Source organism: Delphinus delphis, chromosome X (assembly GCF_949987515.2).
Source record: "Delphinus delphis chromosome X, mDelDel1.2, whole genome shotgun sequence".
Classification (NCBI taxonomy): Eukaryota; Metazoa; Chordata; class Mammalia; order Artiodactyla; family Delphinidae; genus Delphinus; species Delphinus delphis.
Window position 1 is genome coordinate 26,827,328 of NC_082704.1, and position 20,575 is coordinate 26,847,902.

The 20,575-nt window shown below is 45.6% G+C and overlaps 1 protein-coding gene and 1 long non-coding RNA gene across 2 annotated transcripts in view; one reads left to right on the forward strand and one right to left on the reverse strand.

Moving 5' to 3' along the window:
• The window catches only part of SLC25A43 (solute carrier family 25 member 43), a 37,478-nt gene extending 19,382 nt beyond the window's left edge, over nt 1–18,096 (reverse strand). Inside the window, exons 1-3 of the mRNA XM_060001634.1 lie at nt 17,822–18,096; nt 11,146–11,387; nt 7,513–7,685 (exon numbers count right to left, since the gene is read on the reverse strand). Of these exons, the coding sequence (XP_059857617.1) occupies nt 7,513–7,685; nt 11,146–11,387; nt 17,822–18,096 (690 nt within the window). The remainder of the gene's footprint in view (nt 1–7,512; nt 7,686–11,145; nt 11,388–17,821) is intronic.
• A 175-nt stretch (nt 18,097–18,271) lies between these two features.
• Nucleotides 18,272–20,575, forward strand: part of LOC132417825 (uncharacterized) — a 75,451-nt gene continuing 73,147 nt past the window's right edge. Inside the window, exons 1-2 of the long non-coding RNA XR_009517941.1 lie at nt 18,272–18,327; nt 20,123–20,198. This is a non-coding gene — a long non-coding RNA (uncharacterized lncRNA). The remainder of the gene's footprint in view (nt 18,328–20,122; nt 20,199–20,575) is intronic.

A 20,575-nucleotide genomic window follows, 5' to 3' on the forward strand; every position in this document is an offset into this window, starting at 1 on the left:
GATTGAATTGGAGGCTGGAACAGAGCAGAGGTCAGAAAAAGGCATGTTCTGTTTAGCCCTGGCGGGATTTAACAATTTTTATTTGCCAACATTGAAAAATTGGGATCTTACATAAAAATCTGGATTTCAGGCTCCCTTGAAAAGTGGGCCCACATTTCTAAATGGCATCTATCCTTTGGAGAAGAGGAACTTGCTGCAGCTTCCCCTGGCCCACTTTCTTCCACGTTGCAATTCATACTTAGATGCTGGTCACATTTTGTGAGCACAGTGCAGTTAGCGCTCCAGAATGCTTCTGAAAGCCAGGATGGCTCAGACTGTATCGGAATCCTTATTCTCTAGGGGGTGAGTGTTATGTTACCTGGGTTTCCCTACTTTCTCTTTTTCCTGTTACTTCCAAGTTCCTGCCGGCATCTGATTTTGCGACTCCTGATATAGGGGGCCTCTGTGCAATGAGCGCGGCAAAGTTGGTAAGGGCAGCCTGCCAGGCCAAGGGGCTCAGCCTTTGTTCTTTCAGAGCAATAAAGGACACGACGCAGGCAGATCTTAAGAAAATTCGTCTGGCAGAAGCCTGGGCTGGAGGGGACTGAAATGAATATTGGCCCTGGTGATAAGTTACATCTCAGGTTACTCAGTGACTGAGTGCGTGAACTTGGGCAGGCTACAGAACCTCTCAGTGCCTTGATTTTCTCCTCTGTGAAATGGGCTTGATAAGCACAGTGCCCACCTGGCAGATTTATTGCCAGGATTAAATGAGATAATGAGCATAAAGCCCTCAGCACAGTGCCTGGTACATTAGTACCCAATGTTTATGATCAGTTTTAGAGTTAATCCTGAGACCAATTAGAGGATTACTGCAGTAGCCTAGGTATGAGCTGATAAGGTCCTAGATTAGGGCAGGGACAGTGACAAAAAGAAAGACCAACGTTAGGAATGAAGACCCAACCGGGTTCAAGGTTGACTGGGGGAGGGGGAAGGGAAAGAATCAAAGACAACTTCCGGGTCTGCAGCCTGGGTGGCTGGGGGAATGACAGCACTGAAATGCAGAACCTTGGGAAGACAGTTTGATACATACTTAGAGGTGACCCTGGAGAGGCGACAGCCAAATGGCAGTGTCCGGCAAACAGTGAGAAGTGTGGGGCCAGGGCTCGGGAAATGTGGCTCAGGGCTGAGGATGTGGACCTGAGTAGGAGGAGCCACGAGAGGGGCGGGGCGCCCTGGCGGGAGTGCGGAGTTCAGCATCTCAGGCAGGTTCAAGCATCTGTCTGAACAGCTGGGGCCCTCTCTTCACTCAGGGACCGTGCCTCTTCTGCTCAGTCAGCTGTGCCCCTTGGATACTACCTCTGTCCCTCATCTTACGTGCTTTCAGTTCAAATGCTGACCTGGCCTAATCCTGCTTGCCTTGTGAGCCCTAATGGGGTCGAAGTCCCCTGGGTAGAAAGCAACAGGCTAACACTTGGTTTTATGTTTAATGAAACGGAGACACCTAATACGGGCTGCAGGGAGGAGGGTCAGGGAGAGTTGTGGGAGACTGAGCTTGTGCCTGGTGCCTCCCTCCTGACCCTCTCAGAAGGCCCACCAGATTCCAAAGCTCCACCTTCTCAGCTGCTCCCCGGATTTTCCGGGCAGCTTATCTTCCTCTTTTTTTACCACATGAACTGTCCAGAGAACCATTTGCTCAGGACTCCCATGGAGAGCCCACAGACTCGTCAAACTAATTAGTTCCAAGCTCAGGGCCAGGTGTGGGAGAGACAGAAGTGGAAAGGCCGGGTACGTACCCGGAAGAGCTTGAGCTGAAATGTGCTGAAGTGTGGCCAAGGGCATTTCAGGCAGGGTGGTCTTGGGGGCCATGAAAGCGCCCCAGGTATGGGGGCCCCCTCACCCTATCTGTGCGCAGGGCTGACTCACCCCCTTCCCAGCAGAAACCATCCCATCAAAACATGCACATGCATAATTTATTTACCTCTCCAGTCTCTAGCATGCCAGCGAGGAGCCGGGGTGAGAAAAAGAAAAAGGAATAAAATGAGTGTAAGCACGGTGAAGGAAGGGCTCAGCTGGTTAAACAAGACTTATGATTACTGTCATTAGTGTTCAAGAGACTTCCAACCTGATGCGGCATTAAACGGACAGATTGTGTGTGTGTATGTGTGTGTCTGGATAAAGCATACATTAGGAGAATGAGACATCCAGACAAAGTGGCCAGTCGGCATGGGGGTTCAGGAAATTCCCTGTCCAGCTTGTTATCCAACAGACACCTGACATTGATTTGCTTCCTGATGGACAGTGTAAGGAGGAAAGCCGATGGAATGCAAATGTTACCATTAAGTTGTTCAGGTCAGAGCAGCCCGGCTGCCCTGCAAAGCTCTCTCCTCATAAATTCTGCGGGCAAACCCTGCCTGCTCCCACAGCGGGTGGCGGGGAGACTTATTAAAGCTCTCTCTTCTTGGAGAAGTTGGATTGAATGCTCTGCAGGCACAAACAACAGCCACAATACAATTTACGGTTAGCCTGTTGTTTCTAGGTTCCTTACTCTCCGAACTGAAGATGTATTTTGAGCGGGGATTAGGGGGTTGTTAACTAGTCCGTGATCACCAGCTGCAGGGCTCCCATACCCTCAGGTAGTGCTCAGATAAGCTCCGTTACTGCAGCGACATCTAATGGCCAGAGAAAGCAACGCACGTTTGCATTTTAAAGCAGTCTGTGGTTCTGTTTTGGGGAGTTGATTCTTTTTAAGTAGGCGGGACAAGGTATTAGTGTTTATTAGCTCCTGTAAAATAACACTTTGATCGCAACCGTAAGATTTCGCTTCCCGTATCTTTGGATGACATTTATGTTGTCATTCATAACTGGATGCTGATCATATATTGTGAAAACCATGCAATTGCCTCTTTGGATTTTTTTGTTTTTTTTTTTTTTACAACCATCATGACTTTGCACTTATTTGAAAGCTTCCTGTTGAAGCTCTGTGTATGCATTATGCATAAGGTTTCCATACAAGGGAAAATATGATCAAATTTACCCCCAAATACCCACTTCTAGTGTACAGCAGATTGTTGTGGTAGGTATATAGTCTAGAGTAGAATGTAGTGGTGGCTAGATTACCCCATAAGAGGTCATTGTTCTAGCTCTCAGGTGGAAAAAGGAAAGCTAAAAGTTTACAGAGAAGACTGAAACCTCCACCCTCACATTTAGATGTCAGTGAATTTCATCTGAAACCCTTTGTGATATTGTGATGTATAATAAGAAATATATACTTGGTCTTCGTCCTCATTTCTGGCATAGAGCTCCTATAATCCTTGACATTACCTAAGTGATGAGAGCAATAAAGGTGCCTTGATATTCATAACAAACCCCTTTCAACCAAGTCTGAGTTTATGTTAATGCAGCGACTTTTGGAAAGCACCTAAGGATGGGGCCTGGTTGCCAGTAATCTAGTGAGTCAACTGGTTTCCTGAGTTCTGTGAGACACTCTAGCAAATTAATTGAATCCAAGGATGGGGCTGTGGGAACCTCTAATTTATACTTCAGAAGCACAGCTGACAACCTGGACTTGACATCGGCATTTGAAGTGGGGGGATAGTCTTGTGGGACTGAGCCCTTGACCCGTGAAACCTGATGCTGTCTCCGAGTAGAGAGTGTCCGAGTTGAGTGGAATTGTGGGACACTCAGCTGCCGTTGGAGACTTCCTTGGTGTAGGGAAAAAACCCACACACCGGAGTTGGTCCTAGACTCTACCCTTTCTCACTGACTGCTCCAACCCCCAGGCTCAAAGCCCTGGGTTTGAGCAGGCTTGCTATGGGAAGGAAGTGAGCTCACTAAACCTTGAACTCTGCATAAGGAACACTAAATTATAAGAGGTGCCAGAAAGTGCTGGCGAGACGCCTCTGGCTCTACTATTTCAAAAAGCAATCCTCAAAGCATGGAAGCCAGTGATATAAGCCGCCTTAGTTTCATCCATCTTCTGATGGCCAACCAGCGAGAGCCCATTCTCACTCCTGACAGGAAGATAAATTCCTAGGGCCAGGATGTTAAAAAAAATGAATAAAAAGCTTGTAGTGTATCATACCTCCTTCCCACTCAACCTCACCCTGGATTTTTTTTTTAAGAAGCTATCTTTTTTAGAAAGAGCGTAATTATCATATGAAGAAATCAACTTTTGTAAGAGTTAACCATATGAAGTTGCCCTCTGGGTATGTCAAAAAGGTAGGATGTTGGCAATGTCATACGGTTCAATGTAAAGAAAGAAGACTGAAGCTATAGGGGAGATATACAGTATTCCTGAATAAAGATAGAATATTTTACATAAATTATTCCAAGTATATAGGTTGAACATAACTCCAGTCATAATCACAAGGTAGTTCTAAAGTTCATCAGGAAGAACAAGTGACTGAGAATAATCAAGGAAATGTTGAAGAGAAGAGTGGTGAGGGGGTAGATGCCCTGTCAGACACTATAAGGTATTACAAAGCTATAGGAATTGAAATAGTGTGGCACTGGCACGAGGACAGACTGACAAATCTACAGCTCAGAATACACAGCCCCAAGACAGACTCTAGAACATATACAAATATCTAGGATGTGGTAAAAGTCGCAGCACGGAGTAGTGGGGAAAAGAGATTATTCCAAAAATGGTGCTTAAACAATTGGTAAACTATTTTTTTTTAAAGTCAGATGATTACCTCACATCATACCTCAGGTAAATTCTAAATAAAGTGATAAGTGTAAAAATTACAACAAAAATATTTAAAGAACTATATAAGTGAAGAGTCATATGATTGTGGGATGGGGTAGGCCTTTTCCACAGAAGAGCAAAGTCAGAAACCAAAAAATAGTAATATATATATATTTGCATAAAAATTTAAAAATATGTATAATAACAACATAAACAGTATTAGAAGCCAACTGTCAAACTGGGAAAAATGCATGCAGTGTATGACAAAGGGCTAATATCTTTAACGTATAAAGACTTCTTACCAATTAGTAAAAAAAGCTGAATAGCCTAGAAAAATAGGCAATGGACACAGAAAATTTACAAAGAAATACAAAGGACAAATTGATATATGAAAAACATGCAATTTGCTTATAATCAATGAAATTCAAATTAAAGTAATGTGTCAGCATTTTCCAGCTATTATTAGGTTCACAAGGATTTAGAAAGTGATAGTCATTACAGTTGATAGGAGTTGAGATGGACCACCCCACTCACTGCTGGTGCAGGCGTAAACTTACAGCCTTTCTGGGGTGCAAACTTCATTAAGAGCCTTAGAATTATTTTTATCTTGTGGCCTGTATTTCTAGGAATACAGCTAAAGGGTGTCATCACAAATGTGAAAAAATACAAGGGCTTTCACTGTGGTGTTATCGTACTGAAGCATTAGAAACAGCCTGAATATTAAAAAACAGAAATTGTTATTTATGGAACGATGGAGCCAGAGATTGAAGTTGTATTGCCACAAACCAAGGAATGCTTAGGGCTACCAGAAGCTGGAAGAGACAAGGAAGAATCCTCCCCCAGAGCCTTCAAAAGGGGCATGGCCCTGCCAACACCTTGATATTAAACTTCTAGCCTCCGGAACTTTGAGAGAATAAATTTGTTTTTTATTTTTTTAAGTTATGGCACGTCCATATGGTGGAATACGTGTGATAATTAGAAAAGATGCTCTTAATACTTGATGGTCTGAGGCACTATCCATTATAAAATAAGTGAAAATAACAGCTATTAATTTTTATATATAGTAGGAATCCAGTTTTGTGAAAAATAACTTTCCATATGCATATATTATATACTTATATTTATGCACACACACATATGCGTACACATATGAACATACACAGAAGTAAAACTATTAATCATCATAATGCATAGGTGTTGGGCTTATAGGTAATTATTATTTTCTTTTTTGTATTTTTCTGTATTTCCCAAATTTTCTATAATCTATGTGCATTCCTTTTTTTTTTTTTTTTTTTCCGGTACGCGGGCCTCTCACTGCTGTGGCCTCTCCCGTTGCGGAGCACAGGCTCTGGACGCGCAGGCTCAGCGGCCACGGCTCACGGGCCCAGCCGCTCCACGGCATGTGGGATCTTCCCGGACCGGGGCACGAACCCGCGTCCCCTGCATCGGCAGGCGGACTCTCAACCACTGCGCCACCAGGGAAGCCCTCCTTATTTTTTAATTGTGGTAAAACACACATCATAAAATTGACCATTTTAACCATTTTTAAGCATATGTACATTACTCTTAAAATGAGGGATAATGGCTTTTATAAATAGGCATGCACTAAGCAGGCTTTAAACTTGCATCTACGTTAAACTTACAATAACGTGACAATTTAAAAAATGTGTTTGGACAAAGGACAGGAAAGGAACGCAACCCAGACGGATGAAAAGTTTGATGGATTGGAGCAGCAGAATTGGGTGTAATTGTGATGTGTATTGTTCTGAGGCAGCTTTTCTTTATAGGTTGAGATAAGTACTTGCGGGCTTTTTAGTGCTGAGGTAAGTGAGGCCTGGCCTGGCCTGGCAAAGAAAACCAACCACGTGGGGAAGCCGGGGGCGGGGGGGGGGGGTGGGGTGGGGGGGGCACTGAGATAGCAGAGGGACAAGTTAGAGACATGGGGAAAAACAAATTCAGTGGGGACTGATCATTTAAAATTGGATTCAACTCCCCCAAATTAATATCCAAGCAGCTCTTCAGGAATACATCGATTGTATAAATCAAGATTTGCCCGGAAGAGGCCAGGGAGGCAGGCAAGCCTGTGGATGTGGAGTCTGAAGGGAGGCTGGTGGAGAGTGAGCAGGGTTCAGGGCAGATGCGAAGCCTTGCTTGATTCTGAGTCCACCGACTCCCACCCCTTCCCTGTGTGGACCTGCCTGTAACCCCCAACCTTACTTGGACTACTCTGATTTTTCTTTGATCAAAATCGGCTGATTCTAGGCTAAGCCAATTCCTCTCTTTGAGACCTCAGATATCAGGCTTTTGTCTCTGTGGTCTGTAGAGAAACTGTGAGTTTTCCTAGGTAACAATTAGGAAAATGCAGGGCCAATCCCACTAAGACACCGGCCCATTTCAAATGCAGTTACTGCCTCAGCAGGGGAATCAGGGACTACTGGCCCCTTGCTATTGATAATTCCTGGCTTATTTTGGTTCTTTCCATCTGTTTCACTGAAGTATGGACAGGCTATGAAGGCAAGGGTGCCCTGTCCTCGCTGTGGAGGCCGCCTTGATGTAACGGGCAGTGGCAGCTATGAAGAGAGGAAAGAAAAGTGCTTTATACAAGACTAAAAAGCAGAGGATGGGAATGGGGAGGCGGCTTGGGCTCGAGTCCATTGCCCTGAGGTTAGCAGCAGAAATGCCACGGAGTGAGGGTTTGCAGAGTGTTTGTATGAGCAGTCATGAGCTCCTTGGAAACCTGGCATCGCTCAGGCTCCATGTTCTTTGCTGTTGTTACCCACCCACAAACACTGCAAGCCATCCCTCCCGCACACCCACAAAGCCCCCCAAACATAACTCTTCACCTGCATCTTTCTCTTCACCGTGTCGAAGGGAAAGGAGAGTGTCTGGGTCACCGCGGCAGCCAGGCAGACATTGGCGAAGTTCTGGAGGAGAGAGAACCGATCTCGGGGTCCATTCCAGATTTTCTCCAGGTTCATGTAAACTAGAAGGGAGCCGGCAGAGAAAGGGAGAGCACCTGAAAAACAAGGCCAGGGAGAGGCTGTGATGTCTCAGGAAACACTGGCTTGAGAACATAAATGCCTGTGGGGAATCCAGGGAAAGTAAACAGGACCGGCTCTGGGCTTGTTAAACAAGTCACTCCAACCGTAGCAGCAAGCACTTTCTTGGGTGATGATAACGTGCTATATTTTGATACGGGTTGTGTCATTGATCAAAATGCATGCATCAAAAGATTCCCTAAATATTTGTGTACTCTATGTCGATTTTACTTTTAAAAGAGCCATAAACAAATATTGAACTCTAGTTAATGATATGCATGTTGAAGGGTTGAGGGGTGAAGTGTATTGATGTTTGCAACTTACATGGAAATCATCAAAAAATATATGACTGATGAATGGTTAGAGGGACAGATAAAGCAAAACATTAATTGAAGGAGTGGGTACATGGTGGGTACATGGGTGTTTCCCATGTTTAATTTTTAATTAAAATTTAATTAAAATTTAATTAAAAATTTAATAAAAATTAAACATGGCAATGTTTAATTTTTTTAAATTAATTTTAAATTTATTTTTTTAATTAATTAATTATTGGCTGTGTTGGGTCTTTGTTGCTACTTGCGGGCTTTTCCCTAGTTGCGGCGAACGGGGGCTACGCTTCGTTGCGGTGCATGGGCTTCTCATTGCGGTGGCTTCCCTTGCTGTGGAGCACGGGCTCTAGGCACGCAGGCTTCAGTAGTTGTGGCTCGCGGGCTCTAGAGTGCAGGCTCAGTAGCTGTGGCGCACGGGCTTAGTTGCTCCGTGGCATGTGGGATCTACCCGGACCAGGGCTCGAATCCGTGTCCCCTGCATTGGCAGGCGGATTCTCAACCACTCCGCCACCAGGGAAGCCCCTCCAATTCTTTTTTTAAAAATTTATTTTATTGGAGTATAGTTGATTTACAATGTTGTGTGAGTTTCTGCTGTACAGCAAAGTGATTCAGTGATACATATATATTCTTTTTCATATTCATTTCCATTATGGTTTTTTACAGGATATTGAATATAGTTCCCTGTGCTATACAATAGGACCTTGTTGTTTATCCAGGCTGTTTCCAATTCTCTTAACTTTTCTGGGTGTTTGAATTTAAAAAAATAGAGTGTTGGGGAAAAAATTCACTCCCACGAAAAAAAAGTTAGTGGGCGGTACTTAATCAAGTTTTGGAGACTAGGGGGGACCTGATCTCTAGTTGAGAAGGAGACATTCTGTGAAACCTGAAGAGTGAGGTAGTAGGAGATGTGGCCATATCAGGGCTCAGTGTGTACCCTGCACTGTATGGCAGCCTCACCTTTCTAGGAAAAGATGGTGAGCAAGTAGTGCAGTAGTTGGCACCTTGAAACTTACAGAAACTTTGGGAGCAATCTGAAGTTTACGCAGGGACTAAATTTCTCCCTCAAAATGAGATTTAAAAGAGGGGCTAACACTAGTGGGGTTGCTCATCTTTAGAAAAATGTAATATTTATTTAATAAACACATTAAAAATGACGCACCAACCCTACATTTTCCTTCATTCAGAAAACATCTGTGGAGCTTATGCTATGTGATGGGCCCTATGCCAGGTGCCAGGAATATACAGAGGTGTAAGTAGGCTAATTCCTGGAGATGCTCACCATCTAGTGGGAGAGACAGACAGATGACATATGCCATAGTAAGGGGGCTATACAAAGTGCTTTAGGTACACAAGGATCAGAGGGATTAATTTTGCCTGGGGGAATCAAGAAGGACTTCACAGAAGAGAGAACTTTTCAACTGGGTGTTGAGGAATGAGTAGGAGTTCATCAGACACTGGGAGAGCAGGCAGAGGGAACAGCATGTACAAAGAGAGTGGCGTTTCCAAGAAATGCAAGTATTTCTAGATGGCCAAAGCAGGAGTGCAGGTAGAACGTGACAGGAGATGAGGTAGGAGGGGCTGGCAGGGCCAGGTCTGAAGGATCTAGTATGCCACAAGGAATCTGGGCTTTTCCCTGTAGCTCACAGGAGTCAGTGAAGGCTTTTAAGGAGGGCAGTGGAAAGAGGTTGGTGAAATGATCAACTTGCACTTAGAAAGATCATCACACCCTGGCAGCAGGGCACAGGGCGGACTAGGGCAGCAGAGACCCAAGACTGGGACTAGGTAGGAGCCTCTCATAAGTGTCTGCAGGAAAGATGATGATGAGAGTGTGACCTATGGCAGAGAAGATGGGGATGGAGAAGGGGGCAGACTTGAGAGTTAAAAGAGGTGAAATTGACAACACTTGTGGCTGAAGTGGGAGTGGAGTGAGAGGAGGAGTTGAAGTTGAAGTGCTTCTAGGTTTCTTCTGGCTTGGGCCACTGGATGAAAGAAAGGCGGTCTTGTTCATTAGGGAACACAGGAGGGGGGCAGGTGTGCAACTAACGAGGCCATCAGGTTTACTCTTGACTTCAGTAAGCCAAGGGAGCATCAGGTGAGGGTGTCCAATAGCAGGCATTTGTACTGCCATTGGGAAGTGGTAGTAGTCAGTGGTTAAGAGAGAGGGCTCTGGGGTTATATTGCTAGATTCTTCCACTTTCTATCTGTGACCTTGGGCAAGTCACTTAGCTTCCCCAAGCATCTATTTCATCTGTAAAATGAGGCTTAAATGAGGAACTGTAAGCAAACCATTTAGCATAGTGCCTGGCACATAGCAAACTGCAATAGATGTTAGTCGTTGTTATTATAGAGATGAGATTGGGAGTCATTAGAGTATAATGATGCTTGTTCAAGCCACTAGTTTAGATGAGGCCACCCAGGGAGGGTATGGAGGGTGAGAAGAAAGCTAAGGCAGGAGCTGGGGGATAGTGACACACAGGGGGCTGGCATCGTCAGATGAGCCAGATAAGAAAGAGCTGCAGAGAGGTGGGAAAGACATCTAGGAGACAGTGGGGTCCTAGAAGCCAAGTTTCCAGAATAGAGTGATCGATCTCATCAAATGCTGCAACAAAGGTCAGATAAAAGGCAAAAGTCTACTGGACTGGCAATTGGGGGTCCTGGTGACCTGTAGCCCTGGCAAAGGTTCCAAAGAACACAGAAGCTACAGTTGCTACGCTGGTTGTGTTCATATGTGTACCGATGCACGCAGAGACTCTTTGCTGCAGTCAGATGGGGAGTGTGTGGGACTGTCTTCTTATCAATCTGTGCTGAGCCACATGCACTCTGTCCTACTCCCTCCCTGGGATATAACAGACCAGAGTTAGGAGTGGGGTATATGGCTATGGAATAGAATGAAGCTAATGGACTCTGTGTGGATTGAAGCCATATGACCTTGAACTCGGTTAAATGGATGTAACTGGTTACAAACAAAGGTATACAATACACTCATATATATATATCCCTTGAACTCAGTAAAATGGATTTAACTGGTTACCAACAAAGGTATACAAGTCATTTGCATGTATCAAAGAACACAGTCTTTTCTTGGACAAGGTGAAAAGTTCCATCTTACCTAAAATAGTAAGGGAAACCCCTCGATAAAGGGCCAGGAACCCTTCCTGTTGATAAATAGTAGAAAAAGCATGGAGGATCCCCCTGTAAGATGGTTCCAGCATGTTCTGCACAATTAACCGGGTTTTGATGAGGTCTGTAGGATATGTCACGATGGTGGAAACCATGCCCGCAAGACTCCCAGCCATGATGGACCTCCACTGGGAGATGTGGCCCAGGTCATCCGTGAACAGCACAACAAACCTGGGAGAAAATAGGGAGAAAAGCCCAAGGGAATCAGCCACGGCTTGTGCTAGAGTGCTCGATGCTCCTTACTGCACCATTTCCCTGCATTTGGAAACGCTTTACAAAATGAAAATGACTAATGTATTAGGATTAATGAATAACACATTCAATTCTACACGTTCAATTATGCTCATAGTAATGAATATAATTCTAGTTATATAAAATCAGCTGTTATAGTTTATATAACATCTATAAGGAAGAGATACCTAACCCTCTTATTTCTATCTACCCTAAGTCCTCACTTCATTTCAAGCATTTCCCCCTTTTATCTGCGTAACTGTCAACCCTGGCTTGCCTGTGGGGTGTAAATGAACAGAAATACTTGGTACATACGGAACTGGAATGTGCTCCTTTGATTCTGTTGCAACGTAAATGAAATTGCTTGAAACGATGACTTTGAGCATCCCTAGTCATTGAGTTTTAAAAAATATATTGGTTTAATAGTTATAAGAGAAGATGTATCACCCCACCAACTGTCAGGGAAATAACAAATAAGAACAATAACACAATACCACTTCTCAACCAGCAGACTGGCAAAGATGAAAAAGTCTGATAATATCAAGTGATGGTGAGAAAGTGTGGAAACAGGAATGCTCACCCACTGCTGTGAGAAGTGTAAATTGGCAGGTCACTTTGTAGTATCTAGTAAAATTGGAAAAATGCCTACTTTCACCCCAGCAATTCCATTTCTAGGTGCATATCCTAGAGAAACTCTTGCACGGGTACATATGAAGACACATACAGCATTGTTTGTAAGTGAAACCGAACCATCTAAATGTCTATCTGTAGGGGAATGGATAAACTGTAGAACAGCGATACAATGATACTTTAGTTTAAATGAATGTGCTTAGAACTATGTATTTACACGGATAAATAGTAAAAGCATAAAGCTGAGTGAAAATAGCAAGTTGTAGAGTGACCTATGGTGTATGATAACCATTTGCAGCCATCTCTGTATATCCACAGGTTTCAGGACCCCCTACGGATACCAAAATCTGCAGGTGCTCAAGTCGCTCATATAAAATGGTATACTATTTGTCCTCTCGTATGCTTTAAATCATCTCTAGATTACTTATAATTCCTAGTACAATGTAAATGCTATGTAAATAGTTGCTGGAGTGTGGCAAATTCAAGATTTGCTGTTTGGAACTTTCTGGAATTTTTCCCCCCAAGTATTTCCAATCTGTGGTTGGTTGAATCCATGGATGCAGAACCCGAAGATACAGAGGGCTGACTACACTTAAATTAAGAACCACATCCACAAAACCATATATTACACCAATCATGGATAGATATAGATACATATACAAAAGTATAAAATAGACCCCCAGGAAGGTGGAGAGTGGATGGGACTGGGAATCAGAATGAAGGGGATTTCAGCTTTATCTGTAATATTTTACTTCTTGTGTAAAAAAAAGATACTTGAAGTATCTTTTAAACTAATTATCTTTCATGCTGTCAATTCTGCATGGTGGGTATATGAATGTTTGCTAGACTATTCTTTGTGTTTCTCTGCAGTTTCACAATTTAGTAAAGAAATGGCTTTGGGTGGACTTTTCTAAATGCAGAATAGAAAGCCACTGTGTTACAATCCCTCTTTCTGGAAGCAGTGCATCCCCAGGCATGAGGGCCTACCTCGGCAGAAATTGTTCTAAGGGGCCTTTTACATGGTGCACGTTCCCTGGCCAGGAAGCAAAGGAATTTTACTCATTCTTGCTGATGAGGACAAAATTAAAAAAAGGGCTTGGAAACCAGGAAAAATAATATTTTCTGTCGGAGGGTGGGGAGGGGGAGAGGGAGAGGGATAGCAAGTATCTGAATAAAAAGAAAGTGAACAGAGCTAGGCTAAAATAAAAGCATTGTATCTTTTTAAAAATGAGAGCATCCCCAGTTCTTTGGCTTTCCAAGCTCCAGTGAAGCTGTGTATTTCCTGCTTTTTCACTTTGGCAGCAGGCCAGAGTTTATCTCTGATAAACAAGAGGAGCCAGAGTTCAGGTGAAACCACTGAAGGGGTTCTAGGACCGCTCCTTTGCTCCCAAGTAAACACTGGTCGATTAAAAACATCTCCTTCAAGCTGTAGGAAAGTCTGGACTTCATTCTGTCACCCTACCTTAACTGTACCAGCTGAAACAGTCATTTGAGTGAACCAGCAACCTTTTAAAGATGCAGGTAACTAAGCTGGCATTCACCAGTGGGCCTTCCGTCTGCCTCGGTTTCGCTGCCTGCACACTCCCTCGATCCTCCCTCCTCCCTCCCCTGGCCAATAAGTGGCAGCGGGAACCTTAGCCAGGGGAGGGGAGACAGGAAGTGGAAATGCTTGGCTGGAGGGGTGGTCTGCAGCAAGCGGGAACCATCTAGAAGAAGCAGGAGTTTGAATGCCAAAAGAAACACCATTCATTCTCATTGCCTCCTCCTTATTCCCCATCCCGCTCGCCACTCCCAGGGCGTTAATGCATCCATTCCCCAGTCACCGAACATCCACACTGCCAGACACTGCGCTAGCATTCAGCATAGATCTTAAGAGAGTTCAACAGCCCTGCCAAAGAGATGACTGATGGGGCAACAAGAGAGGCATTCGGCCCTTGGTTCTCTGAATGACTTGATGAACGAGGACGAGGAGTTCTGTCTTCTATGAGTTTGTTTTATAATGTAGGGTCTTGCTATCAAATATACAAAATTAAAAAGAAACAAAGCAAGTCCTTCCTCTCAGACTTTTACTATACGGAGACAAAGACTACAAATCGTTCCTCTTACAATCAGAGTCAAGGCAGGGCACCCCTGATAGGCCATCGATTACATCATCCTGGTCCCCACATCTTAAGTGCTTGTCTGACTGGGTGGGGCAGCAGTGTTCCCCTTTCTGCTCTTCCTCCCACTCCTACACACTGCACAGCAGCTTGTTCCAGCGAAACTGGATAAGCTGGTGAGCAGCAGTAACCCCTTCCTTTCAGGCACATGGCTATTACACACACCCTGGATGAATGTAGGTAGAACTGCCAACACTTCAACCTAACACAAGTTAGCAGGCAAACACAAGCTCATGAATCGATTACACAATAAGGAAATGGTGTTGGTTATGAGCAATTTCAGAGTTTCAGGGACCCAAACCAATGTTTATACAGCTACACAAAGAGTTGTGGCATAAAGTTGGGTGAGGGTCTACTATATGATACATTTGAAAGCCATCCATCGTGTTAGGTTTTATTTGTTTAGCACAAGGACCTAGCTCCTAATAGCCTCTACTGAGTGGATTCTTTTAACTGTAAATCCAAGTAAGGAGACACTTCAGCATCACAATGTTGGGCCGAGCCCTGCACTAAGGAGCTGGAAGACCTGGTTTCAAGCTCCAGCTCTGCCATTAATTGTGTTTGTGGACAAGTCACTGAACCACTCCATTTTCTGAACATTCTGGAGGTTTATGCTTAGTTCAAACCCATAATCATAGGCTGTACCATTACCCCCAACCAACCGTTTTGCAAATTCCTGGTCAGGAGGGTAGAGATTAATCAGTATAATGACGGCCCCAAGGTCTTGTCTTTATGAAGGAAGGCTGGCACCATGATTAATCAACCACTTTGCTGTCTATTACTGAAATATTTCTTTTGAATTTCCAGAAAGAAACTAATCTTGCAGGAAAAAATTATTAGCAAACCTAGCCTGGGTAACAACTATCTGTTCTTCCTCTCCCACACATCTCCTCTTCTCCACTCCCACTGTCATCAGCCTATTTCAGGTGCCCTCAGCCGCCACATGGACTAGTGCGACGGGTGGTCCTGCCACCCCCCACCCTTCCTCCTCTTTAGCCGTCCTCCACTGCTACCAGGTGACAATTCCTGTTGAATTGCTTTAATCACAGCACTCCCCCATCAAAAATCCCCCACAGCTACCCTTGCATTCCAAGTAAAGTCCAAACTCCTTAATCTGGCCCTCCAAGATCTCATTCCAACCTGCTTTTCTGGCTGTATTTCCCATTACAGCCAGAGACACACCTTATGCTCCAGTCACGCTGCATGCCTTCCCACCTCTGTGCCTTTGCTTGTGGCATTTTCTGCAGTATCTTTCTCCCCATCTTTGATGGAAAACTCCTACTCATTCTCCCAACACCAAACTCCGATGGTTTTTCTCCACTGTGACATCTTCACATCTTCTCCTCCTCCTCCGTCATCAGAGGTGTGAATTGCTATAGCACTTTAACCTTAGCAATCACATGCTATGGACACACTAGTCTTATTCTTTTGCTCTGTAAGCTCTGGGGCACAGGGACCATGCCCCTTTCATCTTGCGTTGTCCCCAGCATCATGCACACCGTGATCACTTAATGAAGGCAGAGAGAAAGGCAGCAGGAAATAACAGGGCATGGGCATTGGAGTCGGAAGGCCAGGTGGTGGAGCTCAGCTCTGTCACTGATGAGTGGTGTGGCCAATCTGAGCCGAACTGTGCATCTGGAAAGTGGGCATAATACTTCGTGCCCTGTGGACCTTACAGGGCAGGAGGCAGGTGTCGTAAAAATCCAACGATTTACACACACACACACACATACACACAGGAAATGGTAACTAGGTAGAGGTGATGGATACGTTAATTAGCTTGATTGTGGTGATCACTTCACAATGTATACATATATCAAAACATCAAGTTGTACACCTTAAACATACAATTTTTATGTCGATGATATCTCAGTAAAGCTGTTAAAAATCCAATGAGATGAAGTCAGCCCTCCGTATCTGTGGGTTCCACAACTAACTGTGGATTGAAAATATTCAGAAAAAAAAATTCCAGAAAGTTCCAAAAAGCAAAATTTGAATTTGCTGCACATCGGCAACTATTTGCATAGCATTTACATTGTATTTACAGCGATTTATATAGTACTTACCTTGTATTAGGTATTATAAGCAATCTAGAGATGATTTAAAGTGTACAGGACGACTGTATAGGTTACATGCAAATACTACTCCATTTCCTGTAAGAGACTTGAGCATCTGGGGATTTTGGTTGGGGGGCCGTGTCCTGGAACCAATGCCCTTCCGGATACGGAGGGATGACTGTATATATTCTAGATGGTTAGCAGCAAAGCCACAGTACTTAAACCAGCCTTTGAAGTTCTGCTTCCCTCCCCTTGGTACACATTCCAAAGGAGGAGTTCCATACTTTGTGGAGAGCAGAGTGAAGTGGGGAGAAACTGAGTCATTAAAATTCAGAGGAGAACTGTTTACAGACTGCAAGCCAGATGTTGCTGAGGGAAAGGGGGCTGGGGAAGAAAGAGAGCCTTGACAGAAATGCCCCACGATCTCACTACCCTCCCTTCCTAGAGAAAGAGAAGGCAACTCTATTCCCAGGCACAGGTGAAATGTGCACTGGCCTCGAGGACTCAGTGATAAGGAAGATTCCATCGGGCTTGTTTGTCAGCTGTCAGGTGAGACTGCCAGCTCTGGCCTCCCAGAGCCAAAGGCAAAATGCTTTGACTGTTAGCCTCCAAGGCCGACCTACGTGGTCAAGACTGTGGGCTGTGTTTCTCTAATTCTGAGCCAAGGCCAGTCTTCCGAGTTGGCAGTGTGCCCAGCGAACGAGGACCACGGGGAACATCCCCCCAGCTGCAGAACTACCTGAAATTGCATCATTATCGCTTCATTCTTTTAGATTTTGTTTCCAGTTAAAATGGAGGTATCTCTGAGCTCTTGAGGGAGCTTTAAGAGTCATCTGGCATTACCTCTTTAGATGTTTTCCTAAAATGCAGCTGTTTTGGGGGGAGGTGTTCAAAGCCCAAAGAAGGAGTCCAGGGAGCAGCGAGGTTGGAGCTGCTTGCAGTTTGGGGAGGGGAAGCTGCAGCCTCTGTAGGACCCTAAAGTCCAGTTTCTTGGGGGGTGGGGAGCGCCGAACTCCGTGGCCTTTTTGTCGCAGTGGATTGGGCCCTGTGCCCCTACCAAGCACGTTCTTCTGGGGGCTCTGACACACTTCCATACACGCATCTTCAAAAGGGTCTCTCTCCCAAGCCAGCCAAAGCAAAATTTCCAAGTTGGCGGATGGTGGGAAGGATTAGGGGCCATCTCTCCGGAGATCTCTTCACTCCTTCCCTCCAAATCTCCTTTGGCCCCCTTCCACCTCCTCGCCCGACCAACCCGGTCAGCCTCTCCGGGCCAGAGCTGCGTCCCCACAAAACTGCACCCGGCGGGGCAGGAATCCCAAGAAAAGGTGAAAAGGAAAAGGTGGGGGCTGCGCTTTGGAGGCCGGAGAGGTTGCCTTCTGGCCCGAGGGGCTCCCACGCGCTCCGGAAGGGGGCTGTGGCGCGCCGCTGGCCGGATCCCGGGCACCCGGGCGGCGTCGGGCCGCGGGACCCCCGGCGGCGGCCTCCCGGGCCCCGGGCCCCGCCCACGCCGCCCGTGCCCGGCTCTTACTTGCGGTAGGCGGCCAGTTGAACGGCGCTGCAGGGGAAGAGGCGCAGGCAGGCCACCGCGTTCCCCTTCCACAGGGCGCGGGGCCCCTCGGCCCGCCAGACGCGAAGCCCCGCGCCCCACGGCCCCCGGGCGCGGCCGCGCACGACGCCGACCTGGGCCAGCACGGTGGCGAGCTCCAGCGGCGCGGTGAGGCTGAGGCTGAGCGTCCCCGCCAACCCCGCGCACAGCAGCCGCTGGCTGCCCGTCAGCCGGCCGTCCCGCCGCCAAGTCGCCATCGCGCGTCCCCGACCCGAGCCCCGGGCGGCCAGCAGATCGCGTGGCTCGGGCCTGGGGCTCCCGGGCTCCGGTGCGGGGGGCGGGCCAGGCTCCGCCCGGCGTAGGGCGGACCCGCGGCCCGGAAGGGAAGCCGGTCCGCGCCCCGGCCGAGCCGGCCTGGGGCCGGGGCGGGGTTGAGGATGCCAGCTCGGGGCTGAGGCCGCGCCGGTTTAATGTCTGCTCTTTGGCCGGTAGGTTTCTGTTTGCAGTTGAGAAGGAGTCACCGCGTTCTCTCAAGACCTAGCCCGCTCCACTTCTTGCGTCCTGAATATTCAGTGCCCCCTCCACCGCCTTTTTTCCTTTCCACGTTCCACCTCGCCCCCTTCCTCCCCTCGCCTCTGTTCTCATCCCTCCAACCTTTTTTTCTGCCCCAGGAAAAAGCCTTACGGATTTCCCAGTGCAGAAGGAAAAAAACCTTCTTTAACATACACACGATATCAGACACTTGAATTAGGCTTTTCATACATTTACTCCTTTAATCCTCAAAACAGCCCTTAGTAGGTGTGTCCTCATTTATTGCTCTCAGTTGGAGAGGCTGTAGGTGTGGTGGTTAGGGCCTGGACTCCAACATGCGTTAGAATCTTGGCTCTGCAGTTTACCAGCTGTGTGACCTTGGGGAAGTCACTCAACCTCTCTGTGCCACAGTTGCTTCATCTATAATTTCTTCCTCTAGGGGTTGTTGTAAGTATTAAATGAAAAATGATGCAGGTAACACTACAGATGTGCTAGCCATGATTAGATGTTATTTTACAGAAGAGGAGACCAAGACAGAGAGATTGACTTGCTCTAGGCACAGCTGCTAGACGCCATCAGGATTCAAATCTAGGTCGATTTTATGCCAACATCCACTACCAGCTACACTAACACGTCCATGGCGACTGTAGAGTGTCTCTCAACCATTTTCAGTGGTTCTCCGAGCTAAGGGGACAACAGAGGCAAAGAAGGGTTAGGAGTGACTTGGCCAGAGTCTAAGAAGGATTTTGATAAGTTAAAAAATTCCAAACTTCTCCCTGTTTTCTCTTCTTAAAAAACCATATCAGTAATAATAGTGAAAAGGCAGTCTAGCAGTCCATTAGTAGAAGACATCCCAGGTACACAGTTGCTTTTAGGCTTGTATAGTTACTTTCTACATTTACTAACACACATGATGATAAAGGATCCTTTTCTAAACGGCATTGCAGGGTCTAGATCAAGAGGACTTGTTCTACCTATTTATGAAACAAACAGGCAGAGAATATACTTGTGGTTGCCAAGGGGTATGGGGAGTGGGGGAGGGATGGGTTTGGGAGACTGGGATTGGCAGATGCAAACTATCATATATAGAATGGATAAACAATAAGTTCCTACTGTATAGCACAGGGAACTATATTCAGTATCCTGTGATAAACCATAATGGAAAAGAATATGAAAAAGAATATGTATATGTATAACTGAGTCACTTTGCTGTATAGCAGAAATTAACACAGCATTGTAAACCAACTATACTTCAATAAAATAAAAAAGAAATGGAAAAAGAGGACTTGTTCTAGTTACAGAAGCCTTGCTCTGCTCTCAACCACTGGGGATGCTTATTTTTCTTGTTTTGTGAATTCGCCTGTCTTGCTGTAAGCTAATTTCATGGCTGTGGGAGGTTGGAGAAAGTAGGTTGATGACTCTAAAGACCACTGCACCACCAGGGAAGCCCGACACTGGACTTTAAGAGGGTTCGAATTAGAATGTGGGGACTACAGTAAGGGAACCTTCAGTTACCAGTTCTGTCCTAAAGCACTCTGTTGGACAACAGGACTAGATCCTAAAGGTCCTTCAGGGAACTCTGCCCTGGGAATGGAACAGTTGATGCAATAACCCCATTGTATGGAGATTGGCTCAACTGGGTTGTATTGGTTTTGTTTGGTTTGAAGGCAACTTGTGTAAGCCTTCAATTGCATCCACCTTGGGAACCAGGTATACCCTTTTCTTTAGCACTGCTGTTCTTTTTGTCTTCAGCAGGAATAAGATGTTCAAGTGAGCCAGAGGCAGGAAGAACCAGTTTAGTCTTCACAGCTGTGGGCCAGGAGAGATCGTGAGTTGATGGTATATTTTAACGTCGAAAGTAATTTTTCACAACAGGAACCTTGCACAGTAAAATGAGTAACAGCAAAGTATTTATTTGCTGCCTTCTGTCTTTTCATGATAATGTGCTAACGTAACGAGGTTTGTTCATATTTTACTCAGCCAGAGTCTCATTCATTTGCTAAGCATTGGGAATATTATGTAGATTGATCTTAAACATAAATCAGTCCTTGAGGGTGTCCTATATTTAGATTGTGATTTGTAGACTCAAGCTAATCTCATTGCCTCTTTTTCATACTTGTTGAAAAGTCTGTGAAGGACATAGTAAGTTAAGGATCTCCAACTTTGGAAAAGGCGCACGATGTGAAACTGGACTGCTGTGTTAAA